General features: G+C 48.0%; 1 protein-coding gene across 50 annotated transcripts in view; it reads left to right on the top strand.

The window, feature by feature from the left end:
- SORBS1 (sorbin and SH3 domain containing 1) overlaps positions 1-21006 on the top strand; it is a 233151-nt gene that overhangs the window by 195366 nt on the left and 16779 nt on the right. For 27 of the 50 annotated variants that reach the window (XM_069568141.1, XM_069568135.1, XM_069568131.1 and 24 more), the window contains 7 exons: positions 1300-1472; positions 4151-4236; positions 7255-7422; positions 11384-11430; positions 13303-13417; positions 13568-13693; positions 15314-15508. In XM_069568141.1, the coding sequence (XP_069424242.1) occupies positions 1300-1472; positions 4151-4236; positions 7255-7422; positions 11384-11430; positions 13303-13417; positions 13568-13693; positions 15314-15508 (910 nt within the window). Of the gene's footprint in view, positions 1-1299; positions 1473-4150; positions 4237-7254; positions 7423-11383; positions 11431-13302; positions 13418-13567; positions 13694-15313; positions 15509-17110; positions 17888-21006 lie in introns of all 50 variants that reach the window. The other 23 variants (XM_069568110.1, XM_069568102.1, XM_069568093.1 and 20 more) reach the window with 1 other exon arrangement.

Genomic DNA, 21006 nt, shown 5'->3' with positions numbered 1-21006 from the left:
TAAAACACTGTTTAAGAGCTTTTAGATATTGTTTTTAAACAAAGAGCCCCTCAGTAGCAAAGTGTACACATCTGGAAAAAGCATGTTGGCTTTGGTATCAGAAGGAAAACAATTGGCTAGAGCAGATCCATTCTGAGAGGTTTCCTGAGTACTGGTTTGTTGTTCTGGTGGAAGCAGGAAAAAATGGTGATAACGGCTGGATAACGGCCAAAGGTGAGGTGGCTGTGGGTAGGGGCTGGGTCCTGATAACTGGAGAGGTAGAGGGGGTGTGAGGTCAGGCAGCTGGTTATGGCTGATAATAAATAAAATATTGGAATGAATCAATGTTATCAAGCTGTTTATATCTTTCAGCTGAAAAATCCATACTGATACTGGTAAATGGAATTCGGTAGGACAGAAAAGCAGCCTAGGGAGAGCCTGAGTGCTTTTGTGGGAGAAAGGGGGTCACCCCTGATCTGAGTGTGTGTGCACACATGTGTGAGTATGCCCACATGTCAGTGTGTCTGTGGGTGAAGGCATAGAAAACTGGAATTGGGGGAGGGGAGGGTTCAGTGAGTAAGTGCTCTTAATTTTTTCTGTGCCCCACCTCATTCCATAAAGGATTTGTGGTAACTTGCAAAAACACCTAGACTTTGTACAAGATAAATATAAACGAGCAATATAAACAAGTGATAGTTGATACTCTATAATGCATGTCCTAAGGTGTTGATACAGATTTTGAAAGCAATGGATGGAATAAGTGCACAAAGAATGCCAGTTTCCGGTTGCACTTGGTGATTTTCCTGGAGACCCAAGACAGCTGGGCAACTACCTTTTGTTCAATTTAATGCTCCGTTGGTCAAAGCACTTGTGAGGAACAACCTAGAAAGGTTATGCAGGTGCTGGACTTGAAATGGCCCACTCTGGCTGGTGGCATGTTAGAAGCGCCACTTATGTCCTTGGCTGTCTCGTCTTGTGCGCAGTCATTGGGCCCCAGAACCCCTTGCTGTCTGACCCCGCTCTGTGCCCAGGCAGTGTTTCTCAGTTATTCTTTTAAAGCACAAATGCAGTCATCTCAGAGCACCTTGCTGTTGGGACACAATTCCTGAACATTCTGGGGCCCCTGAGGGCCTGCTTTGTCTGTCAAGCTCTGTGGCTAAATAAGAATGCCCTTTAGGAAGGACTGTGCTTGGTGAGGATTCCAGGAGCTATGTTTCCTTATCCTCAGCTAGTAGTGTGCTTTTTAGAAAACTGTTAAAAATACTCACTGCTGGTTTTTTTTTCTTCTTCTTCTCTTTTTAAAAATTTCATTGTTCTCAGTGTATATTCTTCCAACTTCCATGCGGTGAAGAGGGAATCCGATGGGGCTCCTGGGGATCTCATCAGCTTGGAGAATGAGAGGCAAATTTATAAAAGTGTCCTGGAAGGAGGAGACATCCCCCTCCAGGGCCTGAGTGGGCTCAAGCGGCCATCCAGCTCGGCCTCCACTAAAGGTAACGAGGTGTAGCCTGCAAGACTCTGGCCCATCTACAGTGTTATTGCGGTGTCTTCTTGGCCATCTGTACCTGTTCCTAGGGTGATGGCAGTGAGAGTAAACCTCCAGCTACTGGGATCAGTGTTCAGATCCATTTCCAGGCCACTGAGCCCTCCCGGCCCCCTTCCTGAGTTTCTCACCGGCCATTTTTCTTTCTGGTATTAATAGTTCCCTTCCTTTGAATCCCCACCTTGCTCTCCCTGAAGCATCTCTCTCTCTCTCTCTCTCTTTTGTTCTGGTTCCCTTTTCTTAGAAATTAGCTGAGCTTTTCCTAATTCTAACAGGGTGGCCATTTTTTGTTGCATCTTTGCACCTGCTTTGCAGCACAGATTGTTTTGCTTCCGGACATCGACTGGAAATTAAAACAAAAGAAACCAAAAAAAAAAAAACAAACCACCACCACCAAAACCCTCTGACAAATAAGCATGTTCCCTCTCCCCCTTTCTTTTTTTTTGGTAGCAGCTTTCAGCTTTAACCTAATGGGTCTGTTTATTTTATTCTGCATGCTTCCAGTGGATCGTAAAGGTGGGAATGCTCACATGATTTCTTCATCTTCAGCTCATAGCCGAGTAGTTCACAGTAGCAGTGCGTTAGGCCCTGGGTGTAAGCACAAGAAGCCCCTGTCCGCCGCGAAAGCCTGCATTTCGGAAATCCTACCCTCCAAATTCAAACCCAGGCTCTCTGCTCCCAGCGCTCTCTTGCAGGATCGGAAGAGCATCCTTCTGCCGTCCGAAAAGGCTCAGAGCTGCGAAAATCTTTGTGTCTCGGGTTCTCTGAATGACTCCAGAAGAGGCCTCCCACTGCCAGTGGGGGGCAGCGTGGAAAATCTGCTCATGCGCTCGCGGCGGGACTACGACAGCCGCTCGAGCAGCACGCTGAGCCTGCAGGAGTTTGGCGCCGCTGCCAGGAGGCCCTGTCCACTCTCGAGGAAGGCCGGCCCGCAGTTTACCATGCTCTACCGCGACATGCACCACATCAACCGGGCCGGACTCTTCCTGGGGTCCGGCTCCTCCTCCAGCGTGCGGGATCTGGCCTCCCACTTCGAGAGGAGCGGCCTGGCGTTGGCCCGGGGCGAGCTGGGCCCCAGCCAGGAGGGCTCGGAGCACATTCCCAAGCACACTGTCTCCTCCCGCATCACGGCTTTCGAGCAGCTGATTCAGCGATCCCGGTCCATGCCGTCCCTGGATCTGTCTGGCAGGCTAAGCAAGTCCCCTACACCCGTGCTGGCCCGGAGCGGCCTCATGTCCGCCCGCTCGGCCGAGTCCCTCCTGGAGTCAACCAAGCTCCGGCCCCGGGAGGTAGATGGGCTGAGCTCCGGGAGCATCATCTATGCCTCCCCGACGTGTAGCCGGATGGCGGACTCCGCCTTGGGCTTCCGGGGCCTTGTGCCTTCTGAGCCCCTCTCCGCCTGCTCAGATGAGCTGGACCGCTGCTCCAACGTGTCCAGCGACAGCCGAGAGGGCAGCAGCGGCAGCGTTCACGGGGACTTCCCTAAACACCGCCTCAACAAGTGCAAGGGCACCTGCCCGGCCTCCTACACCCGCTTCACCACCATCCGCAGGCACGAGCAGCAGCAGGCCTCCCGGCGGCCCGACTGGCGCCCGGATCCCCGGGGGGACAAGGGCACGCTCCTCAGGAACATCTACCTAATGAGCCCCCTCCCCTTTCGCTTGAAAAAGCCCCTCCAGCACCCTCTCAGACAGCCTGGCCCCGGGGACTTCTCGGGCCAGAAGCCAGAGCCCCCCAGTCAGCCTCATCGGGACGAACCTCCCTCCGAGGGGAGGCCCTCGGTGCCCAAACGCCTGTCCTCCCGGCTCACCATGGCCCGGCTGGGCCGGATCTCAGAGCCCCCTCAGGAGAGACCCGCGACCCCGGAGCTCTGCCCGCGGGCCTTTAGTAACGGGAACTCTGTGCCGTACTCAGACCAGGGCCTGGACAAGAACAACAACCCCCGCGGGGAACTGGGGGCGCCCCTCGGAGGTGGCCTTCTGTGTGTCTGACCAGTCTCACCTCACCCGTCCCTCCATTCTGCTTGCTGTGTTCCCTCCTCCCCTGTGCCCTTGGTGCTCATTTTCTGGTCTGTCCTTTGTTTTCTGTTTGTTTTGCTTGGCAATTAATCATGGCTCGTAGTGGCTGCTCTTCTTTAAAAACAGATTCCCCATGTCATTTAGACTAACCACCAAACTCTGTTTCGAAAGAAAAATTGGCCGTTTAGCTCATCTGAGAAATTTGTTGATTTGAACTCCTGAACCCCTTGCAGTTCACACCAATCCTGACTCACGCTGAGGTTTTTTGAGAGGCAGCCTCTCTCGGTGGCCCTGTGTGTGTGTGTGTGAGTGTACAGTGTGTGTCCTGTAAGACCCTGCACGCCTTATTAATAGGGACACCTTTCTAAGATGGTCCTCTCTGCTCACTTTTGGCCTCTCGTTAGTTTTCTGTGTATGAAACTAGTTCACAGGTAGATCCAAAAAGCAGGAGGGAGGGGGTTTGGTTTTTTTCCTTCAGAATTTAGATACTGATCACCAAACGACAATGGTAAAAACTCGATATTTATCATGGATGAAAGGTGAAATCTTTTCCCAATCTGGTTTCCCACTAAATCTTTGCCTGTTTTAATTCTGCTTTATTGTTTTGAAGATTCAGAGTCACCAAGGCATTTTATACCAGCTGATTATTTGGAATCCACAGAAGAATTTATTCGACGGCGTCATGATGATAAAGAGGTAATCGCCACCTTTGAACTCTCTAAGCTCTTGTGCCGACAGAAATATATAGGGAGGTGACATGACCTAGCAGTTAGAATCAAACATAGGGATTTTCACAGGTGACTTTTTATATGACACAGGCTCGATCACTCCTTTTTTAGTCCACTTCTCCCAAAAGTAGGACTGATTTTTTCAAGACACTAACTTCCAAAGGCCACGTCCAGCCAGTCTACTGCCCAGGAGGTTCAGAAAGAGGTTGCCCACCTCTGCATTCAGTGCCTCGAAAGGGGAGCACCCTCACCCCCACTTAATTATTCTCCAAGGAAACTCACCCTCTATTGCACAAAGCACAGTTCATATTGTGAGAAGGATACAATAGGAAAAAGAGGAAACGTAAAAAGAATAATGACCATGATAAAGACACTTTATAAAACATTTGGAAGAAGTTGCCTTTAACTCAGAGATACCCCAATAAACAGTGACAGTGCCCCACCCCAAGAACTTCAGGATCAGCCTTTGTCTTGCAGCTGCTGAAACGTGTGCACAGCAGTGATCTGACTGTGGGGCCAGGAAAGGGGCACATTCTCTTGGGATTTAGGAAGAGGTGGTTCTTGGGCAGAATCACAAGCTGCTGTTGTGATGAAGTGTTATTACAAGATGTGCTTTCTAGACTTCACATTCCCATAAGAAAGGGTCCTATTGATTAAACAAGCTCTGAGGACCATTTTCCTGCAGTGAAAAGACGGAAGAATTGTTTCGAGGCTGGTGGCAGTAGGGGAAGGTGGTCATGTGTACACAACTCTGTCCCCTTCCCTGTAAAGTCCAAAGCCCTTTTCCTATGTTCTGTTTCGTTGGGGTGGTTTCAGAGTCTAAGGGGATTTTTATTAAGAATTTAGGGTCGGGCTGACATTGAAGAGAGCTGGAGGGTAACAGTCATGCTATCAGCTGGAGAGACAAAGGACAAAAAAGACCACAGTTCTGCCCTTCTCCGGGCACCATACAGACGGCACCCAGTAAGACATTTGCACCTGTCTGTGAAAAGATACTCAAGAAAGCATTTGATGGACAGAATTATTTGTGATAACAATGTGAAAATGTCACAATGCATGTCCATCAGGCCACAGAACAGACTTCTGTTTGTCACTGTCACTGAGATATGAGATTCCACTTATTGACACCTGGCTTGCTATGATGAAGGGAGGTGACATTCCGTTTCAGGAGTATAAACCCTAGCATCCAACATGGGAGGTTTTGTGATAGAATTCTCACCTACCATTTGGGAGGCAGGTTTTTCTTTGCTGATGTAGCGATTCAGAGGATGAGCAGCTTGTTTCCTGAATATACTGGCTCACAGATCCTGATGTCCTTATACCTGGGTTTTGGCTTATATGTTTAAACTATGGAAATGATGGATTTACTGAGGTCAGATTCAAGCTGGGAGGGGAGCTCTGCTCCATTTGCACTCACTCATATTATTATTAGGCCACACCATGCAGCATGTGGAATCTTAGTTCCCCATCCAGGAATGGCTTGTGCCCCCTGCGTTGGGAGCATGGAGTCTTAACCACTAGACTGCCAGGAAAGTCCCACAAGTGGCTTATTATTAACATTGATGATAATGCAATTCAGAAAACAAGAACCTGTCAGTCCTGGAAGGGACATTGGTGGTCATCCAGCCAATTCCCTTGTTTTATCCAGGAAAGGACTGCCATAGGGTACTGGCTAGCCCCAGACCACATAGAAAGTTACCTTGTAACAGAGGCAGGGCTGGAAACCAGGGCCCTATGGTGTTTCACAAAGCACTTTCTCATGTCTTTTCTCACTGAATCGTTACCACAACTTAACCTGTGCACTGGAAATCCCATAGCTATTTGACAAGTTACTGCTTTATCATTGGTAGACCCTGGAGAAGAATAGAAAGATGGGGCCACCCTCCTTTGGAGCTAGGTGTCACTTAGGGCATTTCACTACCTGCTAGGAGAAGGCTAATGCTTCACTGAGAATGCTCAAAATGATCAGTTCTAATTAATGCCTTCCTGCAAGCAATATTAATTCTGGGAATGCATTAATGAATAATTCTGGGATTGGTTTAGAATAAGGAAACATTAAAATTCTCTTCTGTAGGGTCCTTTTGGTAGTCAGTGAGGACATTTAGTTAAATGTAATATTGTTTACTTATTTTAAAAAGCCTTTAAAAACAGAAATGAATGACTGTTTCCTTAATTTAGGAGAGAATATTTCTTCTAAACTCAGGTACCTTATTCTTAGTTTATCTCCTATATGTATAGTCTATAGCACTCCCTTAAACTCAGCTTCATTTCTCTAAGGAAGAAGTAGTTGAGTAAAAAGTACATTAGGATACTAAATGATGCTTTCTGTCCATCACATAAATAGGTTTTGGTGCACATGCTGAAGCCTCCTAAAATTGTACTCAGAGGAGGGGTTGGCTGGCCTAGGAGGAAGGGTGCCATATTTTCTGAAATGGGTATTTCTACTCTCTTGAGCATATTCAAATAGCAGCAATAGGAAGCATAAAATGACCTGCTTGCCAGAGAACCCCTTAGTAAAAGCCCACAGCAGTTTTAACAGGCCAGATGTGGGCAGGAGGAAGAGCCCGCCCTGGTTCTACTGTGGGAATACATTATGGGAGCTCATCACTGGCTAAGTGAGGTAAGGATAGCACTTCCGGCCTCCTGCCATGCTCCATGCTCATGAATGCTTCAGAAGGATCCCTGGATGATGTGGCCTTGGCTGCCTTGTATCTGGAGGCAGGACGCTGTCAGCTGAGCCGACGGATAGTCTGCAGACAGTGTAGCCACATGGGACCAGCCTTCAGTGCTGCCTAGATTTCTCCTGCAGTGCCAGCTCCTCCCTACACAGAGCACACGGGGTGGTTACAGTGGGAACATAAAGCCCCTCCAACATCTGTTTCCTCTCTATTGACCCAGCGCCTTTTTCCTTAGTTGTTTTTGTTGGCAGTTTTCCAATGCCCTGGACCAGATGATTCACTGCCCATTTTATGCAATTTCATGGCAGAAACTTTTAGCGGACCAGAGACGACTTAAACGCGAGCAAGAAGAAGCCGATATCGCAGCTCGACGCCACACGGGCGTCATTCCAACGCACCATCAATTTATCACTAATGAGCGCTTTGGGGACCTCCTCAATATAGACGATACGGCAAAAAGGAAAACTGGGTCAGAGGTCTGTTTTGGTCACCTCGATTTGCTGCTTGACCCAAAGCAATAGTTGCCTCCCCTCAGCATTGCCCTCTGCAGGCCACATTAGTTCTCCAAGCAGCATCTGTCATCCTGGCTTCCCTTAGGCTTGCTTTGGCCCTTCTCTGGCTGCTCGGAGGACATGATTCCCGTAATGTCCTGTGCTCTGTATGTCCAAGCATGCCTGGCTGCGGGACTGGGATCCACTGGTGCACACTCCGAATGCATGCCTTAGAGCATCGGCTGCCTTCATGAGTCCCGCCTTCTCCATCCGCATTTTACCATGATACTGTGTTGCCTGTGCGTCCTGCTTAGAAACCTGTACCTTAGTTCATACGCAGTAGTGGCCATGGTGTGGACAATTACAAGCTTCTTCTTGGAAGAGATGGTTTAGTGAAACTTGTATTACATGGCAGTACTGCTGCTTGGTATCCTACAATGATATAATTGAAGTGTTCAAGAGAACTGAAACCTCACTGAGGAATTTTGAAAGCCAGAGAGTTTTGCAGTTAGGGCAAGCTGTGGAGGGTAAGAACTCTCTGAGAGCCATTTCCTCCATTCCCTTAATTTGGACATTTCTCAGCTGAGATTACGAAACTTAATATTATACAAGGAACAAAGAGGCACAAGCCTCTAAAGTGATATTATCTGGACCTTGGCCTCCTGCACGGAGGTCAGCATGTTGAAATTCTCATGCCGGCCAAAGGCTGCATTTTGTGTCAGAGTTTGGTTTGCCACATGGCCCTTAAGTAGCCCTGCCTAAGATTAGCTCCTTTTGGGGAATTGTGTGTGTCGGGGGGTGGGGGTGGAGGAATGGGGGAGTGACACCAAAGTGTATCCAGTTTTATAATCATTCAGTGTAACAGCTGATTAATATTCATGTCTCTGTCTTTTGAGTGACAGAGGCACCACCGGTTATTCTTCAAATGGTTTGGGTTTTGTTTTCTTTTTCTTCTTTTTTAAAGGAATAGAAGGTGACTGTGACAGAGAAGAAGGGAACCAGGTGAAAAGGAAAGCTGGGGAGGGGAAAGTGGCTCTAAGGTGATAGAGAAAAATAAAATGTAATTTAAAAAAAGGCAGAAGTTATCAAGAGTAACTCAGATGCAAGGAAAAGACAGCTCCCAGCCCTCAGCATTCCAGTTCCTCCATACCACTCTGCTCTGAAGGTTCTGGTGATGGGTTATCCTTGTTCCCGGACCTACCTGGTTGTGAGTGATGGAGGAGATGGGAACATGCAGAGGCAACCTAGGGCTGCCTACTCCTTGTAGATAATACATGCAAATGAAGTGCAACCAGGGCCCAGTAACCATAGACAGAGGCAGGTGAACTCTGCCTAACCCACCTTGCATCCCTTCTAGAGCAGAGGTTCTCAAACTTGAGAGCGTCAGAATCCCTCAAGGCTTATTAAAATACAGGTTGCTGGTCCCCATCCACCAAGTTTCTGATTCTGGGGTATGATCTGAGAATTTGCATTTTTGAGCAGTTCAGGGAGTGAATGTTGAGAATCCGTGCCCTAGATGCTGACTGACAGACGTCGGAAGACAAAGACCAATGAGTCCTGGTGTTCCAGACCCTGTAGATGTACTTCTGTCCCATTACCATTGTGTCCCAGTGTACTAGGCTGTGTAGGTGAACTCTGGCCCATTCAGTAGAGTTTGGGTGACTGCTAATCCTGTCCAGGACCCTATGAAGGGACAGGAACAAGACTCAGACTGTGCTCTTGGAAAGCGGGCAGTCTAGTGGAGGAGGCACCCTTGGAGCAGTTACCTCTGTTGTAGTAAGTAACGCGATGCCTTGGGAACCAGAGGAGGAAGAGATAGATTCAGCCTCAAGGGGATGGAGGAAGATAAAGAGGGAAATGATGCTTTATATAGGCAATGATGACTTATATCTTATGTTTGATGGAATCAGTGTTTCTCAGTCTTAAATAACGTATGGGTTCCCTTTAAAGACAAATTTTCACCAACCCAACTGTGTTGACCTAAGCCAATTTACAGATTAAATAGTAAACTATACACCTATACAGTTTTTATTTGATAATTATTAATTTAATTGAGAGCTGGTTAATATTCATGTCTCAATCTTTTGAGTGACAGAAGGTACCACTGACTATTCGTCACATGGCTTGGGTTTTACTAATTTAATTGATAGTTGATATAATTTCCCTGAATTCAGTTGTCACTCAGAGTATGAATATTATGCTATTTTGGTATAAATATGTTTTTAATTTCACACAGCTCTGCAGTTGGCTGTCATGAGGTAACCAGCACCCTCTCCCCTTTTAAAAATTGAAACCACTGTGACATTCGTGTCCTTAAAATGTTGGTCATTTGGCCTTCTCTGTGAACTTGTCATTTGTAAACAACTCCATGATTGTTCTCTTCTTATTTGCTTATAGTGGTTAAATTATGCTCTTTAGTCATAACAGATACAGATGCAGACATTGAAATTCTGACATTGATTCTAAGGTTGGCATTTAGCTGAATTCTAGTATGTATTGGAGATAGACAGAAACAGCACGTAAAAATGCAAAAATAAAAAATTCCTGCAGAGAATTCATGGCCTTAAAAAGGTCCCTAAAAGACCCCAGCTCGAGGAGCCTGATAATATGGGGGTATTTCACTGAGGGATCAGGATCTAAAACTAACTTTGATGAAGCTTCTGAAAGTGATTTTTTTCTCACCGATATTCCCCTCTGCTTTGTCCATGCCTTCTAATATTGAAGTAGGAAGTACTAACTTAATTTTCATCACATTGTTTCCCTAGACCAAAAAGTCATAACATTTGAGCAGGTTGGAGCTGCTCATGGCTGGGGCAGAATTATACTGGCAGCTATGCACAGCTTGCTCACTTGATTTCTCCCCTCTGTCTTTCTTTAAAAAAAAAAAAAAGTAACTACTTTTAGTGGTGGGGAAGAAAGATGTGCACATAAACATGGTAAGTGAAGAAGAACCTTTTCCTCTCTTTGCTGGAATTGGTGATGAAGAAATTCCAGACACAGAACGGTGTCGAGACAAGATGCAGCAAATAGACTTGCCTGACTGGGACAGGAAGAGTGTCCTAGGAGATAAGGCAGTTAGGTATGAGTGGGGAGAAATTACCCAGAGACCTTAACCCACCTCAGGCATTGAGAGTTGGCCTGAAGGACAGTTGAGAGACTCAGCCAACTTCAGGGTGAGGCAGTGATGTGATGGAGGCATTTGAGGAATGTTATTTGTGCCTCTGAGTGACAGCAGATTAGAGCAAAGAGAACTGAAGTCAAAGGAAGCTTTGTGCTTGCGGGGACCAGAGGTCGAACCTGAGAGGGGTTGTGGAGGGGACGGAGGGAGAGTTGGCGTGACTTAATGACAGGCTCGATGAGAAAGTGGAGGCGGGGCTGCGGACGACTTCCAGGCTTGGGAGACTAGGAGAGGGCTCCCCGACAAGAATGGGAGCCTTTGAGGAAGAGCATGAGCTCAGGGCTCATATATCTGGCTTTTTGGATGATTTCACAGACGTTGAGAAATATATGGAGTTGGAGGTGATGTGAGAAGTCAATCAGGGTTCATCTACTTGCAGGGCATAATTTAAGTCATGCAAACAGAATGTGTTCCCCAAAGAGGAAGACAGTAGATAAGGAATGTCTCAGGACTTCCAGCTGGTTTTTTGTTTGTTTTTTTTAATAACGGTATCAGCTTTGAGAACCAGCATTTCAGCTTTAGGACTTTTCTAACCATCTCTTCCCCAAATCTGGCCCTCCGTAGGGAGATCCTCGCGCGTGGCATAGCTGACTGAATATTCATCTAGTGCTCTGCTAAGGTCAGACAAGTGGAATTCTACCCATGTTTCAATACCAGAGTAAACTGGTTAGGGTGGATTTTTCTGCTTTGCTTTCTGAAACTTGTAAACGTGTTCTTTTCATTGTACATGAATTGTGATTTTAACTTGTCATTGTTTCTTGTGTTTAGATGAGACCTGCCAGAGCCAAGTTTGACTTTAAAGCTCAGACACTAAAGTAAGTGCCATTTATCCACCTTGTTTCTTTTGGGGACAGGGTGCCTTCCTCCTGACCCTGTGCTTTCATTGTACCATGTTGCCTCCAAAAAAAACTTAACACTTTTTAAAGAGAAAATGAGAGATCCATAGACTTGAATATGTTAAACACCTCCAGTCACTGGGTTCTGTTTTCCCCTATAAATGTTACTCAAAAAAGTGTTCTGTGGAAGCACTTGATTCAACCAAGTTAAACAGATTTCTGTCCCACAGGACTTCCTCCAGGGTGCCAGGGTGCTGAAGTACATGATGAGTCTCCAGAAAAGATCTAAAGTGTATCACATTATCATTCTGCAAATCTTGTTACTATCAGACCTTGCCACTGGTTCCTGAGGATGGGGTGTGGTCCATGGAGCAGGAAGGAGGCATCCTCAGCCCCCAATGATACATGACCTCATGAGTGTCCCCCTCCTCCTTGCTTACCTGATGTGGCAGTATTGTGGGGGCTGGGAATCACAGCTCCCACCCACCTCCATACCTGCGATCACTTAGAGTAGCAGAGTTTAGAAGCTGTAGCTCTCTGGCAGGGGTGGGTATTCTGAGGATTCTGCTCAGCTGTGTGTCCATAGTTGAGGGTAAATGGAGGGTGGATATTCAGAACTCCCCTGAGAGGGGCTATGGCAAAAAATTGACGAAAGACATTCTTTTTCTAGAGACAAAACGCCCTGGATTCCCTTCACAGGGCTCTTTAGGTTTAGAATTCTGCCTGCTGGTGCGAGACCCACACAGGCAGCCTTATTCTTTGATCCAGCACAGGGCTGACTCTGTGTGAGGTTTTCTGGATGTGCCGCGTTGTCTAGCCAGTACCCCTTTATGTGCCGTGGGACCACCTGGCACACCACAAAGCAGGCATGCCCCCTCCACACTGCAGTCAGAGACCTGTCTTTCCATGCTGTTTGTTTGACGCACGTGGAAAAGATCAGGTCATTTTTTCTAATTCAAGAAAATTTCAAGTTGCAGTTCTTGTTTTGCTTAAAATGTGTCTATTATCTTTCTGTCTCACTTTAAAAAATGGAGTCCTGGCTAGAGATTAACATGTTATTGAGGCAAACAAAGGGATGTATATGGAAAAGCTGAAAATGGGCATGAAGAGGGAAAATCCACTTTTCTTTCCAAGATCCCTTTTCTGTGTTGAAAAGGAAGTGAACTAACATTTACTGACTTTTAACATTATCACAGGCACTAGGCTAGGTCTTCTATTTGTAGTTTGTTGCTGATTTCTCCAAAAGCTCTGAGTTAGCTCCTGTTTTCAGATAAAGAAAGTATCGGGTTGGCCAGAAACCCAGTACAGTCGCTTGGGCTTTTCCATAAAATGTTTCTTGGCTTCCCTGGTGGCTCAACTGGTAAGGAATCTACCTGCAGGGCAGGAGACCTGGGTTCAATCCCTGGGTTGGTAAGATCCCCAGAGAAGGGAAAAGCTACCCACTCCAGTATTCTGGCCTAAAGAAATCCATGGACTGTATAGTCCATGGGATCACAAAGAGTCAGACATGACTGAGAGACTTTCACACACACACATGTTTCTGGCCAACTCAACATCTCAGAGGAATTAAGTATCTTGCCCAAGGTACCAGAGCTAGCAAATGAAATAACTGGGTTTTGAACCCAGATCTGCCTAATTGCAGAGCCTTTCTACCGCATGATGCTAGAAGAGTGTATGGGTGGGTGGATGGCTAAATGGATAGAATGATAAAAGGATATCAGGATGTCACAAATACTGATGTAACTTGCCCCCTTTGACCTCACTCAGAGTCTTCTTTTGCTAAAACACCGAGCATCTCAGTCTTACACTCATTGGAACATCTCCTAAAATGCTGTGACCCTCTGTCCACAGGGAGCTTCCTCTGCAGAAGGGAGACATCGTTTACATTTATAAGCAAATCGATCAGAACTGGTACGAAGGAGAGCATCACGGCCGGGTGGGGATCTTCCCCCGCACCTACATCGAGGTACCTTGGCTCTGTCTCTTTCTCAGGAAAAACCCAGACATGCCCAGAGCACCATTTATCTAACTTGTGTTTTGTTTCCTCATTTCCTTGCCTTCTGCTCTTTTCTGTTCTCCTTTGCCTCTTTTTTTTTTCTTTTCCCCCCTTTCTTAGCTTCTTCCTCCTGCTGAGAAGGCTCAACCCAAAAAACTGACACCAGTACAGGTTCTGGAATACGGTGAAGCCATCGCCAAGTTTAATTTTAATGGTGATACCCAAGTAGAGATGTCCTTCAGAAAGGTAAGCTGCCCTCTCATACTGCACCAGGGGACCCCCCCACTTGGGGGGTGCTGTCATTGTGGGGATGGGGTATTGAGGTGCTGGCCAGTCTGGTGGGGCTGTTGTATACCCAAGAGCTGTGCCCCATGAAGAATTGCATTGAAGGCATTTGGGGGATTTCTACAGTGAAGTATTAAAGTACAGACCATACACTAAATTTACTGATGAAAGGTAGTATTTCTGAAATCATAGACCCACCTCTTTCATAAGCTGTATTCAGTGTTTATTGAGTACCTAGTAATGTGAGAAGCGCTGCGTTGCCAACTAGGTTATACAACATTAATGTGGGGAAGGGGACGTCCTAGGACACCAGAAGTCTGAAAAACTTTGAAGAGTCATAGGTTATCAGGCATGCAGCTTTTGGGGAGTTAAATAGCTTTTCAGAGCTGTGATTTCCTCCTATGCTAAGTGAAGATAAATGGCCCTCTCCCTGAGCCACCATGAGCAGATTAAATGAAGCAGCCTCAGGGAAGCCCCCAGTGTGACACGGGGCACTTAGTTGGCCCTCGGTGAGCAGGAGATGACAATGTTGTCATTGCCTTCAAGGTGGTTGTACTTATTTTGAAAACAATTAATCCAGGCAGAGACACTGTTCTTCCCAGGAATTCAGAAACTCTGTATATGTCAAAATTCTCTGGCTGGCTGAAGGTACAAAAGTTAAGAATTTTACTGAGAGTTGAGGGAAGTGAGGTATGCCTTGAAAAAAGATGAACCACGTTACAGAAAAGAGAAACAGTGGAAGCAACCTAGTTGCCCTACATCAGGAGACCAATAATTAAACCATTATATGTATGTACAATCGAATATCTGCAGTGGGCCATTAAGCTGTGCACCGGTAGGAAAAACAATTATATTTCTTGATAAAGAAGGATGTGTACTGTATGTTATTCAGTACCAAAAAAGCAAATTACAAAAGGGAATACAGTGCATATTGTTTTTATAAGAAAAAATATATGCAAGTCTAATTCACATGGAATTATCTGTACCAAAATATTACCAGGGGTGACCCTCAAGTGATAATATTATGGGTAGTGATTATTTTCTGCCTTACGTTTATGTTTTAATTTTCCTATAATGATACAGGAAAAATACAATTATATTATAAAAGAAAAAGAATCCCCAAAACCTTTACCTTAAAGAAGAAGATTGGATATCTGTCTGTTTTGCATTAAGCAAGTCAAAACCACTAGATTTGGGGAATTCCCTGGCGGTCTAGTGGTTAGGACTATGCTCTCACTGCCAAGGGTCCAGATTCAGTCTCCATTCAGGGAACTATTTTCTACAAGCTTTGTGATGCAGCCAAAAAAGAAAAGACATTACATTTTCCTGTTAGCTTGGGGGAATGAGTCTGACCTTCTTTAGTGAAATACGTAAGGACCAAGCTTAACAGACTCCCGGCAGTTCTAACTGCTGTTAGCATCTCCATCTCAGCGATGATTAATTTCATCCAGGATGAGCATGGAAGGTTTTTCTGATCGAAGAATGTGACAAGTCATGCAGGAGAGCACAGGGTACAGGCAGCGGCCTCAGACGTGCTGAGGTCTGCTAGGGCAAGGGCCACTGCCTCACTGTGTCTTGCAGGGCGAGAGGATCACACTGCTTCGACAGGTGGACGAGAACTGGTACGAAGGGAGGATCCCAGGCACGTCCCGGCAAGGCATCTTCCCCATCACCTATGTGGATGTGATCAAACGGCCACTGGTGAAAAATCCCACAGATTACATCAACCTGCCTTTCTCCTCTTCCCCAAGTCGTAGCTCCACTGCAAGCCCTCAGGTACCTAAGCTTCTCGTCACTGGTTTTCACACTCAGCACGACAAATCTAAGTGCTAATGGCACACAGCCCCTCTGGGGTGGGTCTGCAGCAGTGCAGAGAGTATGCATCCCAGGGTCTGTTTTCGTGTGTACAACGGCATTTTTCAAGAATTTGCTGAGAGAAATATTATCTGAGGGAAAAGGAAGCACTTAGGGTGATTACTCTGGGGATAAGATGATTAGGGAGAGAAATAACTGTCATTATCAGATGGTCCAAAACTCTGTTCTGGCAGCATCCCATGCTGGTTTGACCAAAGCTGGTTGTCTGGGTACCGCCGTTGTCCCAAACATACCATGGCCAGGATGGTTCTCTTAGTCATCTTACTGGTCAAGATTGGCCTGCAGAACACAAAGACTGAAAGAATTCCACGTCCTCATCCTCAGACACATAGACCAGATTCAGAGTATTCTTTGCAGTCAAGAACCGGGTTGCAAAAGGAATTTACAGCATCTCTGTCTATACTAGGCTGAAAGGAAGTAGATTTATAAGCATAATATGGTCTTTGCTTCCTAAACATTAATTATGAACCAACTTATTTTAAACTATAAATTATTTCAAACCCATCCCCACTGTCCAAAGCCAAGGAAAAAAACTAAACCTTGGGTTCAGGAGAGGCACAGTGGGGTGACTTCTGTGAAAGACTGACCGTAAATGGTAAGTTACAGGGAGGATGGTCAGGGGAACAAGAGCAGGACCCGGGGGCCCAGGATGCCACTTGGAGGGGGCCTGTTTTCTCTCATCGTCCTCTCTCACTTGCCATTGCCGACCCCAGGAGATGGTTCTTGGCTGAAAGCATGAGGCAGGCTGACCCAAGGATTCTTTGCATGGCGAGATCTAGATCCCGTGATCTCCCAGGGAGAGAGTGTGGGCCGGCATAGGGCATTCTGCTTCGCCACAGCATGAGGAACACAGCTAGATTTCACGCTTGACTGTAGCCAAGTGCAACTATGAAACAAGATGGCTACACTGCTCCTACACCTCTCTGGAAGGCTCTTCACTGAGCCCCCTAGAGAGAGTAAATGCCCAAGAAGGGCCAGAGTGGTGGCAGACCTTTTTAAACTCTCTTTACTCAAGTATAGTTGACGTACACTGTTATATTCATCTCAGTGTACAACATAGTGGTTCAGGAGGCCACCTTTCTCTCCTCATGGCTCCGGGTCAGGGTTCATGGCAGAGGCAGTTGGATGGGGTGGGGATAGGGAGCTCCCAGTGTGTCCCTTTAAATCTGATTCTGCAGACCAGCCAGCAGCATCTGTTCCTGTCCTGATGGGACCCTTTCTCTCGTCTCCATGCCACCTGCTTCTCCATTCTCCCCCGCCTGCACACACCCATGCATTCACATGCACGCACCTGCATCCACACACACGCACCCGCATCCACATCCAGGTTCTCTCCCAGCCCGACCAGATGATTTCCTTTCTGGACTCCAGCGTGCCCTGCTCATCCTCTCCATTTCGGTCCTCTCCGGACATCCCATGTGATTATTTTCCTCCTTTATTCTCTGTGCTGACACTTGTGCCTTTTACTTCTTTTGTTTTCTTCTCTCTCCTTCTCTTTTGAAGTTTCCCAGTCACAGCAAGCTCCTCATGCCAGCCCCCTCATCTCTGCCCCACTCCCGCCGAGCCCTGTCCCCGGAGATGCATGCTGTCACCTCTGAGTGGATCTCGTTGACTGTAGGGGTCCCGAGCAGGCGTCCTCTGGCCCTGACCCCACCCTTACCTCCCCTGCCTGAGGCTTCTATCTACAGCAGTGACCCCCTGGCCTTGTTTGCAAGGCCCAGCTCCTCGCTGCCCCTTAACCTTCCCCATTCGGGCTGGTCGGACCGGTCCACCCCACACTCAGTGGTCTCTCCGCTGGCCCTGCCGCCTCCGCACAAAGCCCACTCCCCAGTGCCCGGGGCCCAGGCCTCCTTCCACGTCAATGGAGACAGTGGTACCTATGTGCCATCTACGGGGGTCCTCCAGGATAGCTTCTCCCAGCCGTGGCTTGGCCGATCTGACAGGGTCATCTCAGAGCTTAGCGACGCCTTTAGCAGCCAGGGTAAGCGGCAGCCATGGCGAGATGGAAATGGAGCGCATGAGAGGAAAGCAGAGAGGGAGGCGGGTGAGAGATGCCCAGGTGGACCCGCCATCTCTAAGAAGAGCTGCTTGAGGCCGTCAGACGTGGTCAGGTGCCTGAGCACGGAACAGAGACTCACAGAGCTCCACACCCCAGAGGAGAGCCGGCCCCGCCAGCAGCCCCCGGGGGGCCCTTTCTCGGGAAGGGAGGCTGAGCGCTCAGAGCTGCAGAGAGGTGGTGAGCCGGCCGAGAGGAAGGCCGCTCGGACGGGTGCGAGCCAGGTAGGCCTGCAGCATGACCGTGTGTGCCCAGGTGTCTCGGGCAGCGGGGGCCTCACCCACAGCTGAGTGGATGCCCGCAAGACCCGTTTGCTTGTTTGGAAACAAAAATACGACCCAGGAGGGAATGGAGGGGTCATCCATTAGGTTGTCAGGGCTGAAACAGCTGGAGGCCTGGGACAGTCTGTATTCTAGCCTCTCGAAGTGATTCCAAAGTAAGCCACACTGTTGGGTACCTCCTGGCCTGGTGCGAAAACTCGAAAGAAGGCAGGCCTTCCTCCTGGCCCAGTCACGCCAGGGAGAGGACCCTCGGTTTGCTCTAACACAGCTGAGAACACCAGGCTTCAGTTTGGCTCCGTGTGGTTTGGTTTGTGTGCTGCGCTGTGTTTCCATAACCCCTGGCGCTCTGCCTGCTGGCGCTTAGCCCTGCTGGGTCTCTGTCCTGTCTTGTGTTTGTGTGGGAGCTGAGCTGCTCGCTGATGGGCACCTATGTTTTGGTTTTGTGGGGATCGACCCAGTGCTGGGATCCTTGAAGGACAGGCCAGGTTTTTAGGCAACTGTCCCATTTTCTGTTTGGGACGACTACAAAGATTTTGGGATTTGGACCGAGGTGGCCCTAGGATGTTTTGAGGGCTTAGAAATTGGGAGCAGGTGGTGGGGAGGTGAACGTAGCAATTAGATCATAGTTCTAATACTGGCTATGTTGTTTAATACCCCGGAATTCAGAGCCTTTGGGCAGCTTCTCCAAAGTAGCCAAGTCTGAATACCTGCTCTCCTCTACCCTCTAGTGATTTGGAATTGAGTTACTTTCCCCTTCTCAGCCTCAGTTGCCTCATCTGTAAAATGGAGATAACAACTACCTCACAGTCTGGTTGAGAGGATTTCACGAATTGATGCATGTTAAGTGCTAAGCATGGGGCTGGGAATGGAACACATCAGCACTTTATAAATGGAAGCTCTCCACCTTGGAGCTTCTAGAGCTGAGAACATTCTAGAATGTCTTTTGAACCAAATGGAATTCATAAAGATGTCTCCAAGCCATTTATTATCCACTGTGCACAATGCCCATGGTAGATGATAATGTTTAATCTCAGTTTCCCTTTAAAGTGTCATTTACTCAACAGATACTCATTTGAGGATTGTAGTCACCTACCTCTGGGCAGGATACAGGGTTTCCCATTCTGCCTTTGAGGAGCCCTGTGCTTCAGGGAGACTGGCACACACAGCTGCAGAGGTTTGCCTGGAGGCTGCAGGAGCCTGCGGCCTGAAGCACAGATCTGGCCACACCTGCGGCCCCAGCCTGATGATGGGGATTGGAGCGTCATTGCTGCGGGGAAGGACAGTGTGTGGTAATGGTCAGTAGTCAGGCTCTACCTCCCACTGGCTTTCTGCTGTCCAAAGTAGGAGTGGAATTTGTCTCTCACTCACAGGACAGTGTAAGGATTAAAGGAGGTAGGTGTGGTGCCTGGCAGGCGGGAAGGCTCCCTGAAGCAGGATGTTGCTCCAGCTCTGAGGCCAGTGCTGAGGAAATAGCCATACCTGGGGAAGGCTTTGCCTGGGCAGGTGTTCCTGGAAGGCATGTTCTGTGAGGAGAGGAGGGTGTGTCCAGTCAAGGAAAGAAATAATTTGCTGGGGGAGAGGCGATGAAGTGACTGATGGAAAAGAAGTCAGTTTCTCAACACAGGAACAGTTCTGGAAAGGTTCTAAGTCAGCCCTTGGGGCCTGGAGACCTCCTTGTGGTTGGCGGTGAGTCATTGCGGCCCAATGCCAGGACCCAGCGTACACAGGAAGCACACGCGGGGCTTGGAGAGGCTGGGGGTGCACACTTCCCACTTCCTAACTCGGAGAGGAGGCAGCATGCTGGCAATACAGAAAGCCAAGCTTGTTGGAAACTGGTTTTCATTTCCTGATGGGCCTCCAGGCCCCAGGTGCAGCTCTTCCCATGCCCTCCCTCCTGCTCTCCCGGCAAAAAGCTGGGCCTTGGCCTTGCTCCATGTTGAGAGCCGGGGGGTGGTGTGAAAATGGCTGCTGCCCACCCACTCCCTCACCAGCTCCTTCACCTTCCCCTCCTAGGACTGGGACCTGGAAGTCAGCTTGGGAAATGAGGTCCTCCCAAGGAAGCTTTCTGCCTCTCTTGAGGCCCTCTTGGGCTGACAGAGCCCAAGTTGGGAAGGGCTTGAATGACAGGTATTCTCTCGTGACCCAGTGACCTCAGTCTATGTCACTTATTTGAACAAATGCATTCCAGACCTGCTTGTATTATCAGAAAAACTGTCAGCTGCACTTGTCCTTGCTGGGGGGGAGGAGCCGAACCAATAATTCAACTTTACTATCAGTGTTGGGAACCTAGGTAGATATTCTGATCTATAAGTGAAGGGAATCTAACCGGAGACCAAGAAAAGACACTTGGAAGTGTTTTGACCATTTCCTCTTCTATTTGAGTGTCTAGGATGTTCCGGGCACTGTGCGAAGTGCTGCAAAAGGCAGAGAGGGGTGAGCATTGTCAGGGGCCCCCCTGCTCTCAGGAAAGTCTCTCCTCCTTCCTGGGCTTAGAAGGCCTCATGGAACTGCCTGTTTTGACAGCTAAGCCAGCCTCACCCTCCTAAGTCTCCCCTGCTTGTGTGTCTGGAAAATTTCCACCCATCCTTTACTTCTCCACTCCTTCCCGGAAGCCTTTCCTGCCCACTTTCCCTTCCCCCTGCAAGACTAGATTAAGTGCTGGACTTTGTGTTTTCGCAGCCCCCAGCACCTGATCTAAGGGGCACTTATCACCTCTATTGTATTTGTCCCTTTGTCTGTCACCGTCAGAGTGCAAGGGACCAGGACACCTGATAGGAGGGAGGTGCTCAACAAGTATTTGTTGAGTGAAAGCAGAGATACAATATGAGTGACCCCAAGTAATGGAGCGTAGGTCTCTCCTGGGGGATAAGACATGTTCACAAAAACAAGTATAAGGTAGACCAGGAAGGAGGGTCACAGACAGTTTCCTCGGGGAGTTCAAGATGAGAATAAGCAGGGGGGTGGGGGGCGGCGAGTGTGGGGTGGGGTGGACAGATTTCAAGAGAAAAGTGACTTGATTTGGAGCTTAAGGAACTGGGAGTTTTATGATAGGTGAACAGCAG

The sequence above is a fragment of the Ovis canadensis genome, chromosome 22 (assembly GCF_042477335.2).
Source record: "Ovis canadensis isolate MfBH-ARS-UI-01 breed Bighorn chromosome 22, ARS-UI_OviCan_v2, whole genome shotgun sequence".
NCBI classification, from domain to species: Eukaryota; Metazoa; Chordata; class Mammalia; order Artiodactyla; family Bovidae; genus Ovis; species Ovis canadensis.
This window is presented reverse-complemented; position numbering and strand designations above follow the sequence as displayed.